Source organism: Megalops cyprinoides, chromosome 24 (genome assembly GCF_013368585.1).
Source record: "Megalops cyprinoides isolate fMegCyp1 chromosome 24, fMegCyp1.pri, whole genome shotgun sequence".
In the NCBI taxonomy this organism is placed as follows: Eukaryota; Metazoa; Chordata; class Actinopteri; order Elopiformes; family Megalopidae; genus Megalops; species Megalops cyprinoides.
Genome location: NC_050606.1, coordinates 11,433,745 through 11,453,935, shown reverse-complemented (window position 1 = coordinate 11,453,935; position 20,191 = coordinate 11,433,745). Strand labels below are relative to the sequence as shown.

Sequence of the window (20,191 nt, the reverse complement as noted above, 5' to 3'; positions counted from 1 at the left end):
GAGCTGGACTCAGAGTGGAAAATAGACTGAAAGGAAGGCAAAAGGTATCTTTACAGACACAGATAACTGTACTCAGAAAACCCTCATTTAGTGATGTAACGATAAGCCAACGGATGGGTTGGGGGGATACTAAAGGTCAACAGGTTACATACAGAAATATAAAATGCTTCCAAAGGCAAGGCTTTTTGCTACATTTCTGAATCTGAGCAACATAACTGACTAAAGAGCTTTGAAATAAGTTTTGAAATCTCCAAGCTCTCAGAATCTTAACTTTATGCTGCATGCTGGGATGCTTTTTAAAGACCTGCATGGCTCTCAAAAAAAAAAAAAAAAAACTCCCTCCAATCACTAGACTCAATGTCCTCCTGGGGCTCTTGCATTTTCACTACCCACAATCCCCTGGGAAAAAAATTAAGCTAAATGGCTGTATAATCACCTAACGAGCGGCTGGAGAGGCAGAGGGTGGAGAGAGGGAGGTGTGACGGACAGCATACTGTGCTGCTGGGAGCCGCGGCGGGAGCCGGGAGCCCGGCGTCTCTGCATGGCACGAGCGGCGGGGCCGCGGCGGTACGCTGGCCCGCGAGACTGATGACCCGGCCCCTCCCTGGTGATGGATGCCCGGTGATGGCAGTCGTGTCCCGGGGCTCGGCCCCCGGAGGGGGGTCAGCTTTAGCGCAATAATGGTCTCGTTAATTACGAGCGGAGGCCACCGATCGGGTTGTCTGTCAGGTGGGGCTCGCCGGACCGCCATCCGTCAACCGACAAAAACAATCGGGGTGCCCGGTTGGCTGCGAGAGTAGGGGGGACGGGGGGGGATGTGGGGATCATCCTTCAACGAATCTCCTTGGCCACAGGGAGGCTCTGATAGCAAAGATGCACTTGGCGAACCTCGGTGAGCTTCTGTATGCCATGGATACGCATGCCATCTCTGGTCACTGAAAGGGTACAGCAGGTCAGGCAGATTTTAATCACAGATCACTGGTCAGAACTGCTGACTGAACCTAAGCTGGCCGTCTGCTTCTGATGCAGACCCAGGGAGCTGTGGGGGGCATACCCTGTCTTTAACGTTTCACGTACTGTTCACCCCAATAATATAAAAACCAGTGGATTCATGGAAACCAGTGGGTTGACAGCATGGTCATATGCTGCACAAAGGACAACTTTTGCTGCATAAATAATCTAGATGTTCCCATTTAGATTTGACAAAAAATGACATAAACTGCCCAAATTAACACAACAAATTGGGTCAAGACTGGTTAATGTAAAGGATGAGTGTGCGTTTCAGGGAACTCAGTGTTTAATGTGGAAGGCCCAGCGGTTCTCACAGAGGGAGAGGGATCGGTGGTGGCCTGATTCCCGACAGAGAGAGGGGGGAGCGGCCAAACGGCGCTCGAGACGAGCCTGCCCCCAACGTACACCTGGGGCTCCTAACAACACAAATCGATTGGTGTCAGGCGAGATTTATGGTGCACGCCTGTTCGCCTGTTAGGGGAAGAGTTACTAACATAAATGAACTGAATGTGAATAAACAGAATCCTGGTGTTTAAGGAGAAGAGAGGGAGGGAAGAAAAAACTTGCGGGAGAACTCACAAAACAAGACAGAGGAAATGGGCAGGAGAGTTCTCTTCAGTGTTCCTAATATAACTCAATGCAAAATTCAATCATCTGATCAACTAAGGAGACAAAGGGGACTTTTAACTTCAAAACAAGCAAGTTGCAGCTGAACCTCTCTTTCAAATTGCTGACAAATAAAGAATGAATACTAATACGTAATAAAACTCTGTTGTTGTAGAACAGTTTGCTCACAGCAATAGTCAGTTACACTGTGAAGGTATAGCATTGGGCTAGGTTATAATGCACTGGTAATGAAGTGCTGCTGTTACTAGACAAAAAAAGAAAATGTTGTGCACAGGCATTTAAAGACATGACTGGGACATCTGTGAGGAACAAAACATTACAGGTCCAAGCCCTCAAAAAGAGACTGGTGGCTTGGTAAGAGTATTACTGGTTTAAGCAAGAGCATACATACATACAAACATAATCTCACATCTCACAAACACACAGATACACCCACACTCACATACATACATACACACACATACATACATACATACATACACACACACACACACACACACACACACACACACAATCTCACATTTGCACAAACATACACATACACACACAATCTCACATTTGTACAAACACACACATACACCCACACACACCCACACACACCCACACACACACACCCACACACAGAGACTGCTGCCAAAAAGCGAGTATCAGGTTGTCTGTGTGAAATTCCCCCCTGCAGTAAAATCCCAGTAATTGTCCTCCAACCTGTGGGAGATTAGAAGCGGGCCCTGGGGTCAGACACGCAGTAACACCGGGTTCCTCTCAGTCTGACTGCTGCCCACCTTTTTTCACCGGGGTCCATCCTGAATGAGATGAATTGCCCGGAGCTAGCGATGATGCACAGAATGTGACACGGCCTTAGACACACAGCTAAATTTACTGCTTCAACTATCAGTCACTAATGCCGGCCACTTGAGAAGCGCCTCTGTGTTGTGGGAATAATTTCAGCACGCCGTCGGGACCCGGGCACGGAGGCGTTGTAATGCTGTAAGCTTGCTTTCAGAAACAGCTCACTACATACAGAGAGCTTCCTAAAGCAAAAAAAAAAAAAAAAACGCTGAATGCTGGGAGCTCCCAACACTACCACAATATCAGGAACACTTCATGTTCAGGGCTTGTTTATATTAATATTAAACAAAAGGTAAATACTTTACTACTGATAACTACTTTCAATTTATTTATTTATTTTTATTCCATGTGTGGATAATTAAAGAAATAAGTAGTAATTCCATTATTTTCATCCTTAGACAACTGAAAAGAAATAGGAAGCATGCGTTTCATTTCAGGAGATCTTCTGAGATCACTTAGGAGAAAAAGAAGCAGAACTTGCAAAGCATTATTATTTTTCATCCCTCCATATATACTGTACTTACCCTGAGCATTTAACATCCAATTTACAAGACAGTAAAGGAAGAAATGAGTTTAGCACAATCACATAAAACAAGATAAAACACCATCAAATCTCAAAAATAGATCAAATTACCACCAAATATTCATTACCCTTTTAACTAACAGCCATTACAAATAAGCAGGCGGTGATATAACGTTTGCATATTAGTCGGTAGAAGAGACGGGGAAGGGGAGGGGTTGAGACACTGACCTGGTGCTGTCGGCGCCCGGCTTGGTGTAGCCCTCCAGAGCGCCCTCCCACACGCTGTTGGCCATGGCGTTGCCGATGGCGGTCATCACCATGCTGAGCTCCACGGGCCAGTCGTCCAGGTCAAGCGAGCGTACGCGGGACAGGTGCGTGCCTAGGTTGCGGTGGATGCCGGAGCACTCGATGCAGATGAGGGCGCCCAGGTTCAGGCTTGCCCAGTCGGGGTCTGGCGGAGGGGGGGCGAGGGAGGGACAGAGACACACCCTCAGAGATACTGGACTTGTAGACACAGAGCCTACCGAACCAGGCGCCCGCATCCCAAATGGGTGTGGGTAAAGGCAACCAGAACTCCAGCCAAGAGGATTTTCTAGCTCTTCTTGCACCTTTGACACTGTACCAAAATTGATACAGTAGCACACAAATCAAAACTAGGAGTGAAGCTAAACTCTGTCAAAACTGTGACTGCTGGGATATGTTGGTTAAGCATATGAAAGCCTGAGGCCACTGTAGCCTTCCAGGACCAGGGTGGAGCTGCATGGTGTTGCATCACCTCATAAAATCAGAGTGGCTGCTACTTCAGATTTAGAGGGCCGTCCTTGCTGAATACGGCCATGGGAATTTTCCAATTATTACATTACATTCATTACATTGCATTCACATACCAGACACCGTTATCCGGAGCGACTTCCAGCACAAAAGAACAGAAGTGTTTCCATTCGAGCTGAAATCACCACCATAGCAGTAAATGGGTGCTTGTCATTTAGTGGCTCTGTATGTGCTCGGTCACACAGCGACCTGTTCTCATGTGTGCCGTGGCACTCTGCCATGCAGGTGACAGGCCACAGTGCTTTCCATCACCCAACGAGCACGCAGAACAAAAACAGACAGGAGAACTGTGGAGCTAAAATATCATGCTGGATTCCAGCTCTAGTGCAAGGTTTATTCGTTTACTTTCATATGAAACACATCTAGTTTTCCCCAGAGGTTACATATAACCACAACTGAACCACAAATTGCTGAGGATAATGTAGGATTTTCAATATTCATGGTGGAAAGAGAGCCATAGTGAGACAGCCTGGTTCCAGCTCTACAGTGGAAAAGGATTACCGGGATGTTACCAGGGAGAGGGCTGACTAAAGAAAGATGCTTATTTAATCAACTCAAATCAAATCAACTAATCAGTTTTGCCTCACCTATCAGAGTTTTTTTTTCTAATGAGTAACTTACTATACTGACTGGTGTGCATTCTTCTGACTAATGCACACATTGTGGATTAGGAGGTAACATCAATTTTTACATTTTTACTTCCAAATACACTACACCGATATTAACGAGGGCTCCAGGCCGTGGCTGAGGTGAGAAATGACAGAGGGCAGTACTCACTGGCTGCCTCGCAGTCGACACAGAAGCTGTTCCCCCTCACGTTCCGGATGGACTGGATGGCCACCGCGTCACTCTGGCTGCCCAGCCGGGACTGCAGGCAGAGAGGAGAGCCCTTCATTAGAGGGTGGAGGAGAGGACGGGAAAGGGGGGAGGGAGGGAGGAGTGGAGTGGAGGCTGGGGTGGATGACTGATGGGGGAAAGAGAGGAATATGAAAGTGAAGCTCTCCCCCGCATGCTGACACGGGCCGTGTTTCTATCCTGATGTCTGTCAGCTTTAATAAGGGGTTCCCACGCTGCACTGCGCCTGTCGGCCTCAGTCATGCAGATGGGGGAAAAGCAGGGAAAGAGAAAGGGAGAGAGAGGGAGAGAAAGACAGAGGGATGGAGGGGGGAGAGAGAGAGAGGGAAGGAGGGAGAACAAGGGATAGAGACGGATGGAGGGAGGGGAAAGAGAAAGAAGGAAAAGGAGGGGTAAAGAAAGAAAGAGAGGTGGAGAGAGAAAGAGAAAGAAAGGAAGGGAGGAAGAGAGAGAAAGATAGGGACAATAGTATGTGGTCCAGCAGATTCATAGAGTCTAATAATTTAATTAATCATTTAGTTGTCTCGAATGAAAAACTACTGTTGAGCAAATCTTCTGTAAGGTAAGATACATTATTAAGTCAAAGAACAGAGGAAACAGGAAGAAATACAGCAAATCAAGTCTCCCTCAATAAGGATAACACCAACAAATAACACGTTGTCACTAAAATATTCATAACATCACATTCATATAATCCTGACTGCAATATGTGAGTCCTCAAAAGGCCTAACATATCACATTATGGAGCCATGCTCTGTAAGATTTTCAAACCTCTACAAGTCGTCCAGCACCTACAAATGCTTGATTTGTGTGTCCAGACTCACAGATCAACAGCCTAACCCAGAAAACGCCATTTTGCACATGGTCCGAGCCTTATAAGGGCCAGAGCCAGAAGAGTGACCTTGTGCCTGTGAGCCACAATGCATTTTCATTTTACTGAGCTATTGTCACTCCAATGTGAATCAGCATTTACGAGCGTTCCTGTATGGTGAGCTGCTGGAAAAATACACCGCAATGAGCTGGCCTGGACGGCATGCCTTCTTGATTTCTCAGCGTGTTCGTTCAGACAAAAGTGATGTCACGTAATGGTTTGGAATCCTTGCCCAACTGCTGAAATGCTTCAGGGCTGTGGAATCATCAAGACCTTTTGAGCCATTCAGATTTCCTCCTGTCTTCTGCACAAGAGTTTAATTTTACAGTCCTCAGGACACACAGAAGCTCTGTACAGTTATTACTTTTTGAACCTTGCCTCTTAGTTGTAAACAACACTGGCGTCACTCACAACCAGTAACCTGGTGATAATATTAACTCCAATGATGCATCCTATGACAGCAGTTACAGTATGAATTATGGATACATTGTTATAGACAATACATAGACACAGATTTATTCCAATAATTTTAGCATGTATTTCTAATTGGTAAGTGATATGGTATTACAGGTCCTCCAATGCAGACATATTTAATAAGCCATTTATTCAGCTGGGACATAATAATGTAACAGTAAAATGACCAGATTGTGAAGGTCTAGGGCACAACAGGATTTCACATGTACAATCTCGGTTAACTCCTTGTTCAACGTGTGGCCTCTCAGCACTAGGAACATGCTGGAAGTAGTCGAAATGACTAAATGATGGTCTTACCAAATCAAAACCACGCAATCTCACGCAGTTTTCCCGGCTTACTAGTATATGACCGGTTTACGCACAGATTCTGTTCCAGCTTCTGACATTTTTTGTATAATTTTTATTGTATCTTTTTGGCAATTACCCAGAGACCACTGCAGAAAATCACCTCACAGTTTGACCTAGATAAATTACATCAAGTTGTTGTACATGTTAGGACCAATTTCTGGTGATATTAGCAAACCGTTACTGTTAAGTAAACACACACACAGAATGAAGCGTCTGCACTGTGACTTTGTGCCAAACATCGCTCCTGAGGTTAGGGTTGGAGGGCTTTCTCTGGATGACTGGTGCTGTAAGCTGGCAGCGACCCCCTCACCTTGTTCTTGCTGCTCTCACAGGACTGCAGGCTGGCGAAGATCTGGCTCTCGATGGCCTGCACCCACAACTCGCGCTCCTCGTACGTGGACGCCTCAAAGTGCCACATCTGGCCCGTCAGCGACACGATGATGAACTCGAACGACTCCTCTTGCTCTGGATGGCAGGAGAGAGAGAGAGAGAGATAGCCACACCGGCGTCATCATGGGCTCCAAGGCTGATGCACTGTGCGTTAGGGGTTCTGTGTTTTGGTGACAGACTTTAAAAGACCCTCATTTCTTAATGTACCCGTTCAGAGTGAATTCAGAGCAAATCCACAGACAGTCACACATCCATGGTGACTGTTTATGCTTCATTTTTTCCTCATTTATATATCAGGATTGGTCAAATCTAGGTCCTGTCCACTTCCCCATACCACTACTGCTACCTTACCCTACACTGCTGCCTTTCTAAATCAAAGAAACCTTTTTTTCTCTTCACAATCACTACATTTCCAATCAGCTAAAAAACAATCAAATGGAAAGCATCACCCTGATTCTCTAAGCCTTAATAATATCAGGGAATAAAGTTTGTCCCGAGCTCAGTTCAGCTGGCAGACTCAGGCAACCCGGGGTAGGGTGAGTAATGTGAGCGTTCTCATCTCGGCACATGCTTGATCTCGTAGCAAAATGATTTGTAATTACCTAATTAGGGCTATGCAAATAGTGTGCTCATTTGCATAATGCACAGTTCCCGCGAGCCTGAGAATCTAGAGGCGTGTTTACACAGAGGGGAATGGCGCGATCCGACGGCGTGTCACTCCCCGCGTCAATCGGAGACACGGGCGTAACGGCGACTCGTACGGAGGGCAACATCAGGACAAGCAACTGCGCAGGGTTGGTAGGAAGGTGACCAATGACGTTCATTGTACGGCATTGTCAAACTGTCTTCTACAGCATGCATTTCTATTTCTGGGATGCAAAGCTCAGGGTGCCTTCAGCCACTGGAAATCATGATGCAAGTTTAACCACAGAACTCATACAGACCCCTGTCTGATCCCTGCCTGATGCCTTTCAATGTTTTTTTTAACACCTTTTAATGTCTAGCCTACGCCTTGTGATGTTTCAGCCATGCCTGTATTACAACCGGCAAACCAGCCTGTTACGTAGTGAACGGATCTGCTCTCAGCCCTCTGCGGTTGTTCATTTATGGCAAAAAATAGAGACGGGGAAAAAAAGGCACTGAAATAAGCAGTCACCATGCAGAAGCCTGCAGTGTGCCCTGATAGCACATGCACCCGCTGTAACCGAAGACACAGATAATGCAGGTTAATAACTGCAGGTCAGGGTAATTGTTAACACCGACGACGCTGGAAGGAAGGAAGGGGGAAAAAAAAACGGAAATCAGGACATGTCTGGCTAAAAGTTTCTGTATTTGTCAGCATGTTGTTAATCAGACGTGGTTACAATCATCGGGAATAGGGGGCGAGCTAACGAGAGCAATCATTTTTCATTTGATGTCGGCGAATGTCATTGTCAGTGAAAATGGGGGGTTTCTGCCGGTGTGGCGCTGACACGGAATCTGTGTGCAAATCACACACGGGGACGGGCGGCAGAGACACCTGAGGCAGCTGTAATGCCTCATTTTCAGCGAGAAAACGGCGAGGAGGAGGCAGCTCAAAAAAAAAAAGAAAAAAGAAAAAAAAACGAGAGTCCAACGCAGGCAATAAAACAGAAATGATGAAAACTAATAACACCCAAGCGCCGTTATTAACCACCTCAGTGCTTAGCAGGCATTTTAGAAGTGCGCTACTCTTTGTTAGAAAATTAATTTTCATTCCCAAGAAAATCACGTGCGGGTTTTGTTTTTTTCTGCACTGGCAACTTTTTTGAGTTGAGTGTTTTTAATATGCAGTATACATAGCCTGTAGCATTTGATTTGGTCAATTCAATTTCTTAGTATTACAAAAAAGGATAGGACCACAGTCTCAGGCAGTGATTGTACACAGTCATCAATAAAACCATACAGATTTACTTACAGTAGGTACCTTACATATTTTAATACAAATTTTAGTAACTTCACACACCCCTACAGATCAACCCTCAAAAAAGCAGTCAATAAGCTGCAACATTGCATTTTGTAACTTTTGGCAAGTGGTAGTGTGGGTCTTGGTATGATTTATCCCATAAATCACAATGTGCATAGAACCAGTCCCAACCGTTCATATTTTTAAATCCAGTACCAACTGCATAAATCAATCAAAACCAATATAACATGACTTTCCATGTCTGAAATGGAACCCAGGCTGCACGGTGAAGCAGCCATGCTTTGAGATGACAGATGTGTGACATTAATGTTGCCATCAAGATGCTCCAGTGGAAGCACATCTCTTAGGGCAGAAAGCGATAATCCAATTAGGTCTACAGCATCTTCAATTATCTGATTTAGATACTGAAACTGACTTCGGGTCGCAGGATCAATACAGAGCTAAGAGCATTGCCTTTAAATGATTGGGTGGGGGGAGGAGGAGGGGGGGTGCTGATTGGTTGGTAAGCTACTCACACGGGTGAGAGGTTTTTACTCTCATGGCAAATGTTTTTCTCTCAGTTAACATTGGTAAAATAATTATTCTTCAGCAGGCTTAGTGTGTCAGGGGAGGATAAATTAAACAATTGGGTATTTTCACTTTAACCGTTGTGTCAACGGACGCTCAAAATCAACTCATAACAAGAAAATCTAATCAGAACGAGAACTTGCAGCAAACACCAGGGGCTGGCTGAGATTACATCTAGAGACAATGCCTGAAAAAGGAGGCAAATGCCAGATGAAAACATAAGAGCAGTAGAAAGATCATTCAGGCTTGTGACTCTAGCATTGTGTCAATCCTAATCTTAAACACTCACACACACACAAGGGTCTCTCCTTCCATTATAAGACCTGGTAAGCTATGCTATGCATGAATAACTGTCTTTGTGAGGGAAGGAAAAAAAAAAATCTAGTGTCGATGTGAAATTTCAACCTACGCCCTGTTATCCTCTTGAGAAAACTCAACCTGAAATGGTCTTGTGGTCTACTTTATTAATGTCTTTTAAAAATGGAAAAAACTTGATCAAATCCCCACCGAGTTCCTTTTAGCTGAGACTAAAGTGATATAGTGTCTGGATGGAGTCTCACTTCAGAAAATGTTTGATACAGCGCTGCTACCCTTCTCTGTTCTTTCTGAGAGTTTCTATGTCCTTGTAATGTGGTGCCCTGAGCTGGTCATGGTTCTGACTACATGGTCTGACCGAAGTCTCGCATAACATTGTAATAACCTCTTTTCATTTATTTGCTATGTATCCCAGCAGGCTATTTGCCTTCTGCTTTGGCACACTGTCTAGATCCATGAAGACTTTGGTCTGCTATTATAGTCTTTTTTCTTACTGTTTACACACTATTCTGGTACCAGTACAAAGTGACCCTGTCTCTTTGTTACTACTGAGGAACTTTTGACAGTGCTGAATGTCTGCCAAATTCTGGGTGAATGGATGCTGACAATAGCAGGACATCATGAAATACAGAGTGATACAAAAGTAATACAAATCTAAAATCTTGATTAAACCATCCATATGTGCACATCTAGTGACAACAGTAACTTGTACCGTGACATGCACGTACATTGTATGCACGTACATTACATGTCTGAAGAACATGCCAAATATGAGGTGAAGAAGTGCTGTAAAAAAACTAGCAGGAATGGAAATATGCTCGGCGGCCACAAGCACTATAGCTTTAACACATAGTGCAATGTCTTTACAGAAAATCCACAGAGCTAGAGTGCTAAAGTAAGCTAGACTGAGCAATGCCATCAAAAATTCTGTCAGGAAGAAAAACAGGAAAAAAGAAACAAAGAAGCCTAATTACATGCAAAAGGAAGGAACTCAAGACATTAGGAGTCCGAGCTGCTTGTCTATCTTACTGAAGAACTGAATAGATACAGACATCTTATATTAAAGAGGCTCAAAGTCCGATTCCAAAAAGAAAACACTGCACTGCATTTATGACTCTTAATAGCCGTGATTAATGCGTAGTGGAACTAATCAGTACTTTATAAATTATCATTGTAAACTCCCAATGCGATATAGTCCGGGGCTTCTCTGTCCACCCCATAAATCTTCCTGTGCATAAAAAAGTCAAATCAATACATGAATCAAGTGATTTAATCCATCATTACATTTTATCATATTTCCCCTCCCCCCTTCCATTTTTTTTTTTTTTTCATTTTTTAATGTTTGGCCTCATCTTTCGTGAATGATCTTGGGTACGTCAAAGCTCTGGCAAAAAAATGGATTTCGGTCTGAGAGGTAACACTCCGCTGCTCACGTCTGCTTGCCGCTGAATTCCAGCTCCATTCTGGCGCCTGTCAGGCGCTAATTCGGGTCAGGTGTAAATTAACCTGACACTCGTGCGCCTAAGTATGAGGAAGGAAGCATTTTATAAGCGGCCGTATCCGCTCCAACTCAGACCGCTTCCTTCATTATGGAAAAGGTGTTCCACAGGGCCCCCCGAGATTACATACTTCTAACTGCTGCTAATAACAATCGGAAGAAAACAAATTATTTTGTTGGCTGACCGGGCGATAAATTACAGGCATTAATACAGGTAATTTGACTAGGGACCAGAAAGAAAGGGAGGTAGGGAGAGAGAGAAAGAAAGGGAGGGTGGGAGCAATATCACCCATTCTCAAAGAAATACACTTCCTACCCTTTTCCAGGGTTGATACTGTGGCCCATGTAGACACACAGACGCACTATACAGACTCACAACAGGCTGACCCACTAAAGCCACCCATCCAATAAGATCTCTGTAGAAATGAGGCAGGGGTTGCCAGATCAGTGGATAAGGTATGATTCCCACAGTCATGTCAGTCCTGCCTCTGGTGGTATAGCCACCTATAAGAAGCCACAGCACAACAGCTGATAATACAAGATGCTTCTCGTGTCTTAAGAAGAATTCACTGGCCTGGCTCTTCTCTGCTGTCTGAAACTCAGGGCTAAAGTCCCCTATTTGCAAAGCAAAAGCAAGCCATCCCCAATGGCTTCAATGGATACAAGAAAGAACTGTTGTATGAAAAATTATATTGTTATTTACACATCCTAAAGGATGTTGGTGTTTTGAGAAAGAGTCTACACTGGTTTGTTATATTGCTGAAATACCAACACATGGCAATACATGTGAATATACTGCGAACACACAAACACATGACAAGATGACCTGGAGCTTGCCTGTAGCACGAAGAAGACATGATCGTTTGCCACACACAACGAAGCCAGCCTCACGCACTTGTGCAATAGTCTATGCTCTCATAAGCTCAATACAGAACCAACACCTGAGATCAGTGGTAATGCCACAAGTCATCATGTGCGCGTGCTTAGTAATAGAATAATCACCACTGTCGTCGGGCTTAACACTCAAAGGTGGATGAGCCGCACTATCCACCAGCGGACGATTTAGCTTGATGGCCACGATAATTACGGCATTCCTGTTTATGTTGCATCCATTATGACTTTTTAATGTAAGTGCAATCATATCCAAACGGTTTTACACGATCACGATATTGGCGAGATTGTGATGTAAAGCCACGCTGTAATTGCCACATTTAGTTGGAACTGACCTGTGGTCCGATGAGAGAATTGGAGCTGAGAGAGAGGAGAAAAAAAAAACTACATTTCACAGAGGCAGCGGAGTCATGTGTTACATAGATACATACTTAGCGACTGGAACTAGAGAATACTTGAGGTTCTGCTGTTTAGAAGCTGAGATGCTGTTTCTTTCATCAAGACCAGTAAATGCTGTCTGAAACTTGTTCTTTCAGGCCCTCTATGGGCAGGAATGACTGGACATCAGCAATGTCAGGCTATATGTTTTGAGAAGTGGAGGTTAATCTTAATATGCCATTTACAGAGATTTTAAATAATTTAAACGTGTAACACAGATAAGATGAATTTAAGGCAGACACAAATTGCTGTGTTTAAGAAACTGTGCAATGTAAAATGCAATGATACAAATTTGAATCTTAAGTGGCTCATTACTATACTTTTCTATACTATTAAGTCAGATACCTCACCATAATTTGTTCAACAAATACAAAACTATGCTGAACAAAGTAATACAAAAACATATATCTGTGAAAATAATTTGTAACATTTAGAAGGCCAAAATCATAATGTCAGGTTTGGGTCTACAGGAGCTCTTTAGTGTGAGTGTCTGGTTTACAAGAAACAAGACAATAATTTAATTCTAAAATACAAAGATTTGGTAATTCCACTGTGGCAACAGAATTTTAACTGATATATTGGTTAGCGTACAGTAGCTAGCTATGCCAGCTCGACTCGTCAAATGCTTTAGCTACTTGGTCTAATGCAGTATCAATTGAAGACGTATCTCAAGAAGAGGCATTGGCCCTCATAAAGTTGTTGGGTAAATACCTAGAATGTCCAAACAAACAATTCCCATGATTGAGGAGCTGCACAGAACCATTCTACATGCATTTTAATTGATTTACACAAGAACAGAGCGGGCCCAAAAAGACTAACAATCACAGAAGCGATAAAAAAACATCAAGGTTATTTGCTCACAACGGCGAGAGGTCAGGAGAGATGCGTTCCTCCAGGACAATAATTAACACGTGTAAACGTCTCATTAGCGTAGACGACCAGCGTTATTTCAAGTGCAGTGGCGATAGCGCTGGACTAATGGCGGGGCTAATTGGACCTGTTATAGCAGTTCAAGCCAGGACCAGGACCCATCACCGCTTCTTGATGGCCTTCCAAGGAGCCAGGCTCATCCCGCTCCCCCCCGACACAGTACGGATTCGCAGAACCACGCCGCCTGCGATGCATGTTAACCTCCCAACCCCATTCCGCACACTACACAAGCAACAAGTCCTTTCAAATTAGAGCTAAATTAACATCGCCGGGGCAGCCGGCACGCATGAAGGAATGCAATTTAAATCCAATATGAGGCGGGAGCGTGGCGAATAGGGCAAATATGATTTGCCTTAATTAACACGGCGCAATAGAAATTAGAATGTGACTGCGGCGGCGTTGCGAGGCGGAGTCCGCCTTCCTCCCCTGCTCCCGTCTGACCCCGCCGCGGCCCCGGGGAAAAAATGAAAGGGCCTCTTTCGGAGCTCAGAGCACCGTCGTGCCACCCCCGGCCCAGCCCGCTCCAGCCCATTCCAGGGGCTTCCCCATGACCTGCGCAAAGCAGATTTTTTCTGGAAAGTGGGGGTTATTCTTTCAGAGAAAGGGCTGGTCACCTCATTTTCTCTTTGGCTGGTCAGGGACAGATCAAAAGAGAAATGGCAGTTGTGTTCGGCGATGCTGTCAAATGGGGTCCGATTAAAAAAAAAAAAAAAAGGAAAGGAAATGTTGGTCATCAAACCCCCATAGTACATCCAAAATTCCTTCAACAAACTCATAAGTAACTAGATGGGAATTCATTTGCAGACACCTATAGTGTCAGTCCCAGACCTGTAACTAACCCCATGATAATTCACTCTCAGACTGCCAGTGTCAAAGCCAGACACATAATGAACTGCATGTTAATTCACTCATAGACACCCTGTGTCAGAGCCAGACTCATTACTAACTGCATGTTAATCCATTCGCAGGCACCTACAGTGTGACTGCCAGACCTATAACTAATCACATGAAATCCCGGCTTCTTAACATGGACCACAATCCATTACAGCTGTAACTCAAAGTGAAACTGACCTCAGCTTCTGTTCTCATTACAGCTGTGTCTCTCATTGCAAGTAACATCAAATCTGTAAATAACTCCAAATTCAGTCCCTGCTACAGCTGTAACTGAATGCAAGGAACATCCAGTCTTGTTCCCGCCACAGTTATAACTCTCAGTTCACGTTACAGCATGTTCTGTTCTATCCCTTTTCCTCAGGGCGTTTCCATTGGCTGTGCCCTCATACACTCCAGCAGGTTTCAGTCCCGCTGCTCCGGTGCTGGATTTCTTTACTGGTTCCCGACCTCCCTTGGAGCTGTTTTATTGGCCGTGCTTGAATGGGCCAGCTATTTCATTGGGGACTGGCAACAACCACCACGAGCAAATCCTTTACATGCCTTCACTGCCGCCGTTGGTGACTGGGGACACGATTCTTCTCTCCTGTTTGCGGTCTGGCCAGAATATTGAACAACAACTTTTAGGGGAGTGTTTTGCATTTTCCCTCAACCAACATTTCTTTTATTTTCTACATGAAAAGACTGAGCCGAAGATGAAATAAGCAACACTTCCATAATTTTTTCCTTCAGACTTAAGGCCATACCAGAGGCATTCCACCGTAATGCAACACAACTGGGCAGAAAATGGCCTTTATTGCATTCCACAACCAGTATCGCATACAGAGGAGATTGAGACAGGGGCTGGCACTCTCTAGTGCAATGCACCCTCCTTGCCTATATTACAATTCAGCCTTTCCCAAGTCTGGGAAAAAAAAATCCCAGCGTACTGTAGACATCAATGTCAATTCCAACCCTTGTAAGCATGTGGAATGTGTGTACAAGAACTACAGCACAATTCTAGTGCCTGGTGTCACTGAACAGTACTCCGACCAATCAGACAAAGCTACAAAGAGAAAGAGAGTCCGCTCCATAGGGAGTTCACCTGCTGCTAGCTACATTGGGCCCAGGTGGGTCCGGACCAGATTAGTACCTCTAGGGACGAATGAGACGAAGTGCAGCTGGTCTGTGTCTGTGTCAGCCAGGATCTAGGCTTCCATTCGTGAAATAAGGACTTGGGAGTGTCGCTATGTGGCTCCCGTGGAAGCGCATCGGATGACGAGCACGGCAGGGCCCTTGGGTCCATGAGCAGGGCGTGTGTGTTTATTTGTTTGCGTGCCTCGCGGTGAGGTGTAAATGGAGGAGGTGTGTTGGGGGGGGGGGGGTCGGGGGAGGCCGGTTATTTACGCTTCCCGTTCAGGGGGTACACGTCGGGCCGCTTTGCGGGGAGAGGTGCTCCCGATTCCCTGCGAATTAACAGCCGGCTGGGAAGAACAAGCCAGGGCTGGCACCATTCGTTACTGTCAGAGCACTGCCTGCTCATTTTACAGATCATTAAAGCCAATATTCCTAACCTGTATTAGAGCAATCAGAACAGGGCCATTACGGAGATACCGGCCCCAGGGGAGAACCAAAACTCCAAGAGGAGACAACACCAGGAGAATACTCTCTTCCTCTCTCTCATAAACACACTCTCCTCACACACACAAATACACACACACATACACACACACACACACACACACAAACGCACACATACATCCTGGTCATAACATAATAATAATTATTAAGATAACCTTTACAACGAGCACGGCAATTACAGACATTTTCTGTGGGCAGCACACGTGCGGCGGGCAAGGCAGCATCTTGTTATTCCTCTCCCGAAGTGCTGCAATCAGAGTGCGCCCCATTACTGGAGCAGAGGCTCCGGGGACAGATTTGTGAAATGAGACCGAATGGGAGAGCGACAATACGTCGTATTGAGATAAACACCCGCCATTAACGCAGGCAGTTAAACGTTCATTTTCTAATCCCGGACCGGACACCGGGGGTCTTTAACTCTCGCGGCACCAGGACGGAGGTGGGAGGGGGGTCCTGTCGGGTCTCCCTCCCCGCTCGGTGCGTACGATCTGTTCTGGTGATCGGAGTGGGGTGTGTGAGGAGTGTAGCGCTATGCGCACTATGAGCCTTTGTATAATCGATAGCTTTCTCACATTCCTGAACTTTTCAGTTATGTGACACTGAACCTTTTTACACATAAAGCCTGGCACAATGCTTCAGGCTCAGATTTTAAACTGATTTCCCTACAAAGGCAATGAGGGGAGACAGATTAAATTCCATTGCAAATATTATAAATGTATTAGACAGAGGTCAAACAAAGAGAGATGAAGCACCTCTTTCCAAATTACAGATCGTTGAGTGAAATATATTGAAACTTTCCATTTTTGGCAAAATTGTGAGGTGTAAGTGCCACCTTGCTGAATGGCAGGTGCAACAGTATTTAAACACGTGGAGATCACATTCTTAGATAATACGTTTTTGATTTATGGGAGATGTTTCCATTTGCATATGGTGGCACACATTTCACAACATCTCAATGAATATGCACACTTCTGCTCCGCCCACTTTTGGTCCCACTGACTGTCATATGGGAAAATGAGAGATCCTGGTCCCAGTCTGAGCCGTGGTAATGAAAACATGACAATAACCCCACCCATGCAGAGGTGTGGCTGAATCTGAGGATTAGATTTGGCACAATTCTTTGATCGTAGGGTCAAGGTGAGAATGAGATACTTTGTGTTGTCGTAAGACACACCCATCATGGCAATCACACGTCGCCTGACAGTACTCACTCATTCATTGCACACTTGAATTCATCAGGCCCAAATCTTAGATTAATACAAACCACTGGTTATGGCTCTAGCTCCCTGACCACACTGACCAACCATGGTTAGTACTACTGTGTTCCTGAGAAGTTTAATTTTGCAAACATTATTACTGAGGATGTTTTATGACCTTCAGTTTGTAAAGTCAGCAATCTACTGGCAGTGTTAGCACAAACTAGTCACATAAAATTGGGCTATACCTTATTAACCAGCTAGACTGACATTTTGATATCTGGCGTAATGGTTAGGGAGACTAACTTGCAGCATATGTAGCCGGTTTTAATTCATGGTGTGAAACTGTTGGTGCACCCTCAAGCAAGGTAAATAACCTGATGTGCCTGGGTGAATAACTGTAGCTGTAAAAATGGATAATAATAATGGAAGCCATGTACATTACATTACCCAATCTCTGTTAAGCTTTATGATTATTGTTACAGCCAGACATAATTTCATAAATACTGCTATCCTCTCATTATGTTCAGAATCAGCTGGCAAGTCAGACATTTGCCTACTCTTGCTACATCAATTACAGGAAGCCAAACTGCAATAACCTTAGAAGGTGAAAAAAATGGAAGACCAAGTAACCAGAAATTATTTTGGCAACACTAATCTGAAATGCTTTAGAATAGCACCTCTCTTTAAATGGTTTATCGTAGCATGGCTTCTGCTAAGGATACCTACATCTTTACCACTGATCTTATTTGACAATGTACACGCAAATAATCGCCAAAAATACCAAGTTTCAATTTGACTTGAAATTCGTAGGAAAAACAACTTTGATTCTAAATCTTAAATTTCTCCCCAAGGCACACATTAAGGCTTTATGATACTAATTCTCCAACTTACACTGGAAAACTGCCCTGGGGGAATGTATTCACACAAGTCAGAGGAAACTTGGCTCTCATCTCCGAAACTCAGATTTCTTCCTCCCTCTCCCTTTCTATTTCTATCTCGGTCTCTGTCTCTCTCGCTCCGTTTTTCCTCTCCCTGCGCCTCTCTATTCTGACCTGGCACTGTAAAAAGCAGAAAACAATGAGCGTTTTACACACTTTTTAAAAGATATACATTAATGACAGTCCCTGACAGACTGCATTAATCACAGGGGCCGCCCCCAGAACAGAACTCTTTATCGGCCATCAATTTTCCCGTGGGTTTTAAAGCTGAAGAGTGCGCACAAAGCGCCGGTCGCAGACCGCTGCTGAGAAACACATTAAGGGGCTGTCAGTCGTCTCTCCATGCATCCTGCATCATTCTTTAAGCACATGAGAAGTTCATTATCCCGAGGAGCTCTGGCAAAGACAGGGCTGGGGGATTAGGGGCCGTCTGCATCGTGCCACACCGCCGTGGAAGTGTTACGCGCCGACGGGGAGCGAGAGGGTGAGGGGGGTCACCTTGCCTCGCCTCGGCCAATCAAAAACGGACCGTCCGATTCCGGCGTGAGCTGGTGATGATGTGCAAACTGTGCAATGCCCGATGCCTAACTCTCACCGTAAATGCTTGGATGCCCTGCACTTAGCAAAGACCACAGTTGAAGGCCATTTAATTAACTAAACCGCCCAGTGGGCAAAGCTACACTTTTATTAAGAGGGTGGATAATTTTCACTCTCTCAAAAGCTCACAAACTGAGCCAGCATTGAAAGGAAACAATGCTAAGTCTTTACTGCAGTGCTGTTCAGCTGCCGTTTGGGAGAACTACCTATCTCTACAGTGGCTTCTCTCATTTCTACCCCTCTTTGATACTCATGCTGGACACTAGTACATTACAGCACATTACTGCCGGACAAAAAGACTTTGAGGACTACAGATCATTAGATTTGGACAAAACTGCATGACTTTGCAGAGGGTTTGTAAATCAGAACGAAATGTTACAATTTTAAGTAGACACAAAAACAAGCAGCCCTTGCTTTTACAGCAACAGAATGAGCGCCTCTTGCCAACACTGGTTCTTTAATACAGATTATTGGTAATAATCTAAAAGGGCCTGAAGGATTTGCGTGCAGAACTGAAGTGTATGCAAAACTGCCAGTTACCCTTAAATGCCCAGCTCTATTCATATAAAAAAGTAAGGGATAAGCTACAAACTACTGTCACAAATACTTTTATTTTAATGATTTTCAATGCTGTCCTTCATACCATTCACAAATAATGTACTGTCAATGCTTTACTATATGTTACAAGAAAGATGCACACAGTGTATTTTCAAACCTTCTGCCAACAGAACATTATTTACATCAGGGAGTCTGCTGCAAAACTGTGTGATCTTACTCTGCTGTCCAGCTTGGCACTGGCCTGTGTTCCAGGTGCTGTTGCGTCACTTTCGAGAGGCTCCCTTACACACGCAGTTATTCCCATTTCAGCCCGCTGAGACGGTTCGCCTTCTTAAAAAGCTACAGCTCCTTTGATTTATGATACTTCCCAACAACTAAAATTCAATTTCTGCCTGCATTCTACGGCTCTGATTGCCCTGTAAATGAGATAAACTGATGGCAATTTATTCACGGACCCAACCTCTCTTCCCTTTCTCCCCCTTTTCAAGAGACACAACCTGGATTGTATACATGAATGACTCCGATATTTAAGCAATATGTCTGTATTCTGGAAGCGCTCACTAGAACAGACAAGCTGATGCTAATAGGAAACCTCAGCCAAAGAATGAGACCCCCCCCCCACACCCCCCCCACCCCCGCTGACAGAGAACAAAACTTTCAGAATCCGCAGATCCGGCCCCGCGCCTCACGCGAGGCCATTTTTGGATTTGCCGCACGGGATCGCGACTGCCGTTTACGCCACCCCGAACTCTGACGCCGTGTCCCGCCCTGCAGCTGGTAGCGGCCCTTGGTTCCTGACCGGCTTGAATTATTCCAAACTAAATGGGACAGAACAAATGTTTAAAAGGAGACTGAAGAAAAGCATAATGACTCATCAATACAATGCGGCCAGGCGGGCCCGCCCAGGCCCCTAAGCCTCTAATGTTCGCAATCAGTCATTCCAACCATTAACACCATTAAGAACGTGATTGGACAGGCATTGTCAAGCTTCTGTCCATCACAAACAGGATGCCTCTAAGCCCCAG

The 20,191-nt window shown here is 44.8% G+C and overlaps 1 protein-coding gene across 2 annotated transcripts in view; it reads right to left on the bottom strand.

The window, feature by feature from the left end:
• The window catches only part of agap3 (ArfGAP with GTPase domain, ankyrin repeat and PH domain 3), a 231,853-nt gene that overhangs the window by 13,360 nt on the left and 198,302 nt on the right, over window positions 1-20,191 (bottom strand). For both annotated transcript variants that reach the window (XM_036519422.1, XM_036519423.1), the window contains exons 14-16: window positions 6,700-6,854; window positions 4,619-4,709; window positions 3,239-3,461 (exon numbers count right to left, since the gene is read on the bottom strand). In XM_036519422.1, coding sequence (XP_036375315.1) covers window positions 3,239-3,461; window positions 4,619-4,709; window positions 6,700-6,854 — 469 coding nt within the window. The remainder of the gene's footprint in view (window positions 1-3,238; window positions 3,462-4,618; window positions 4,710-6,699; window positions 6,855-20,191) is intronic.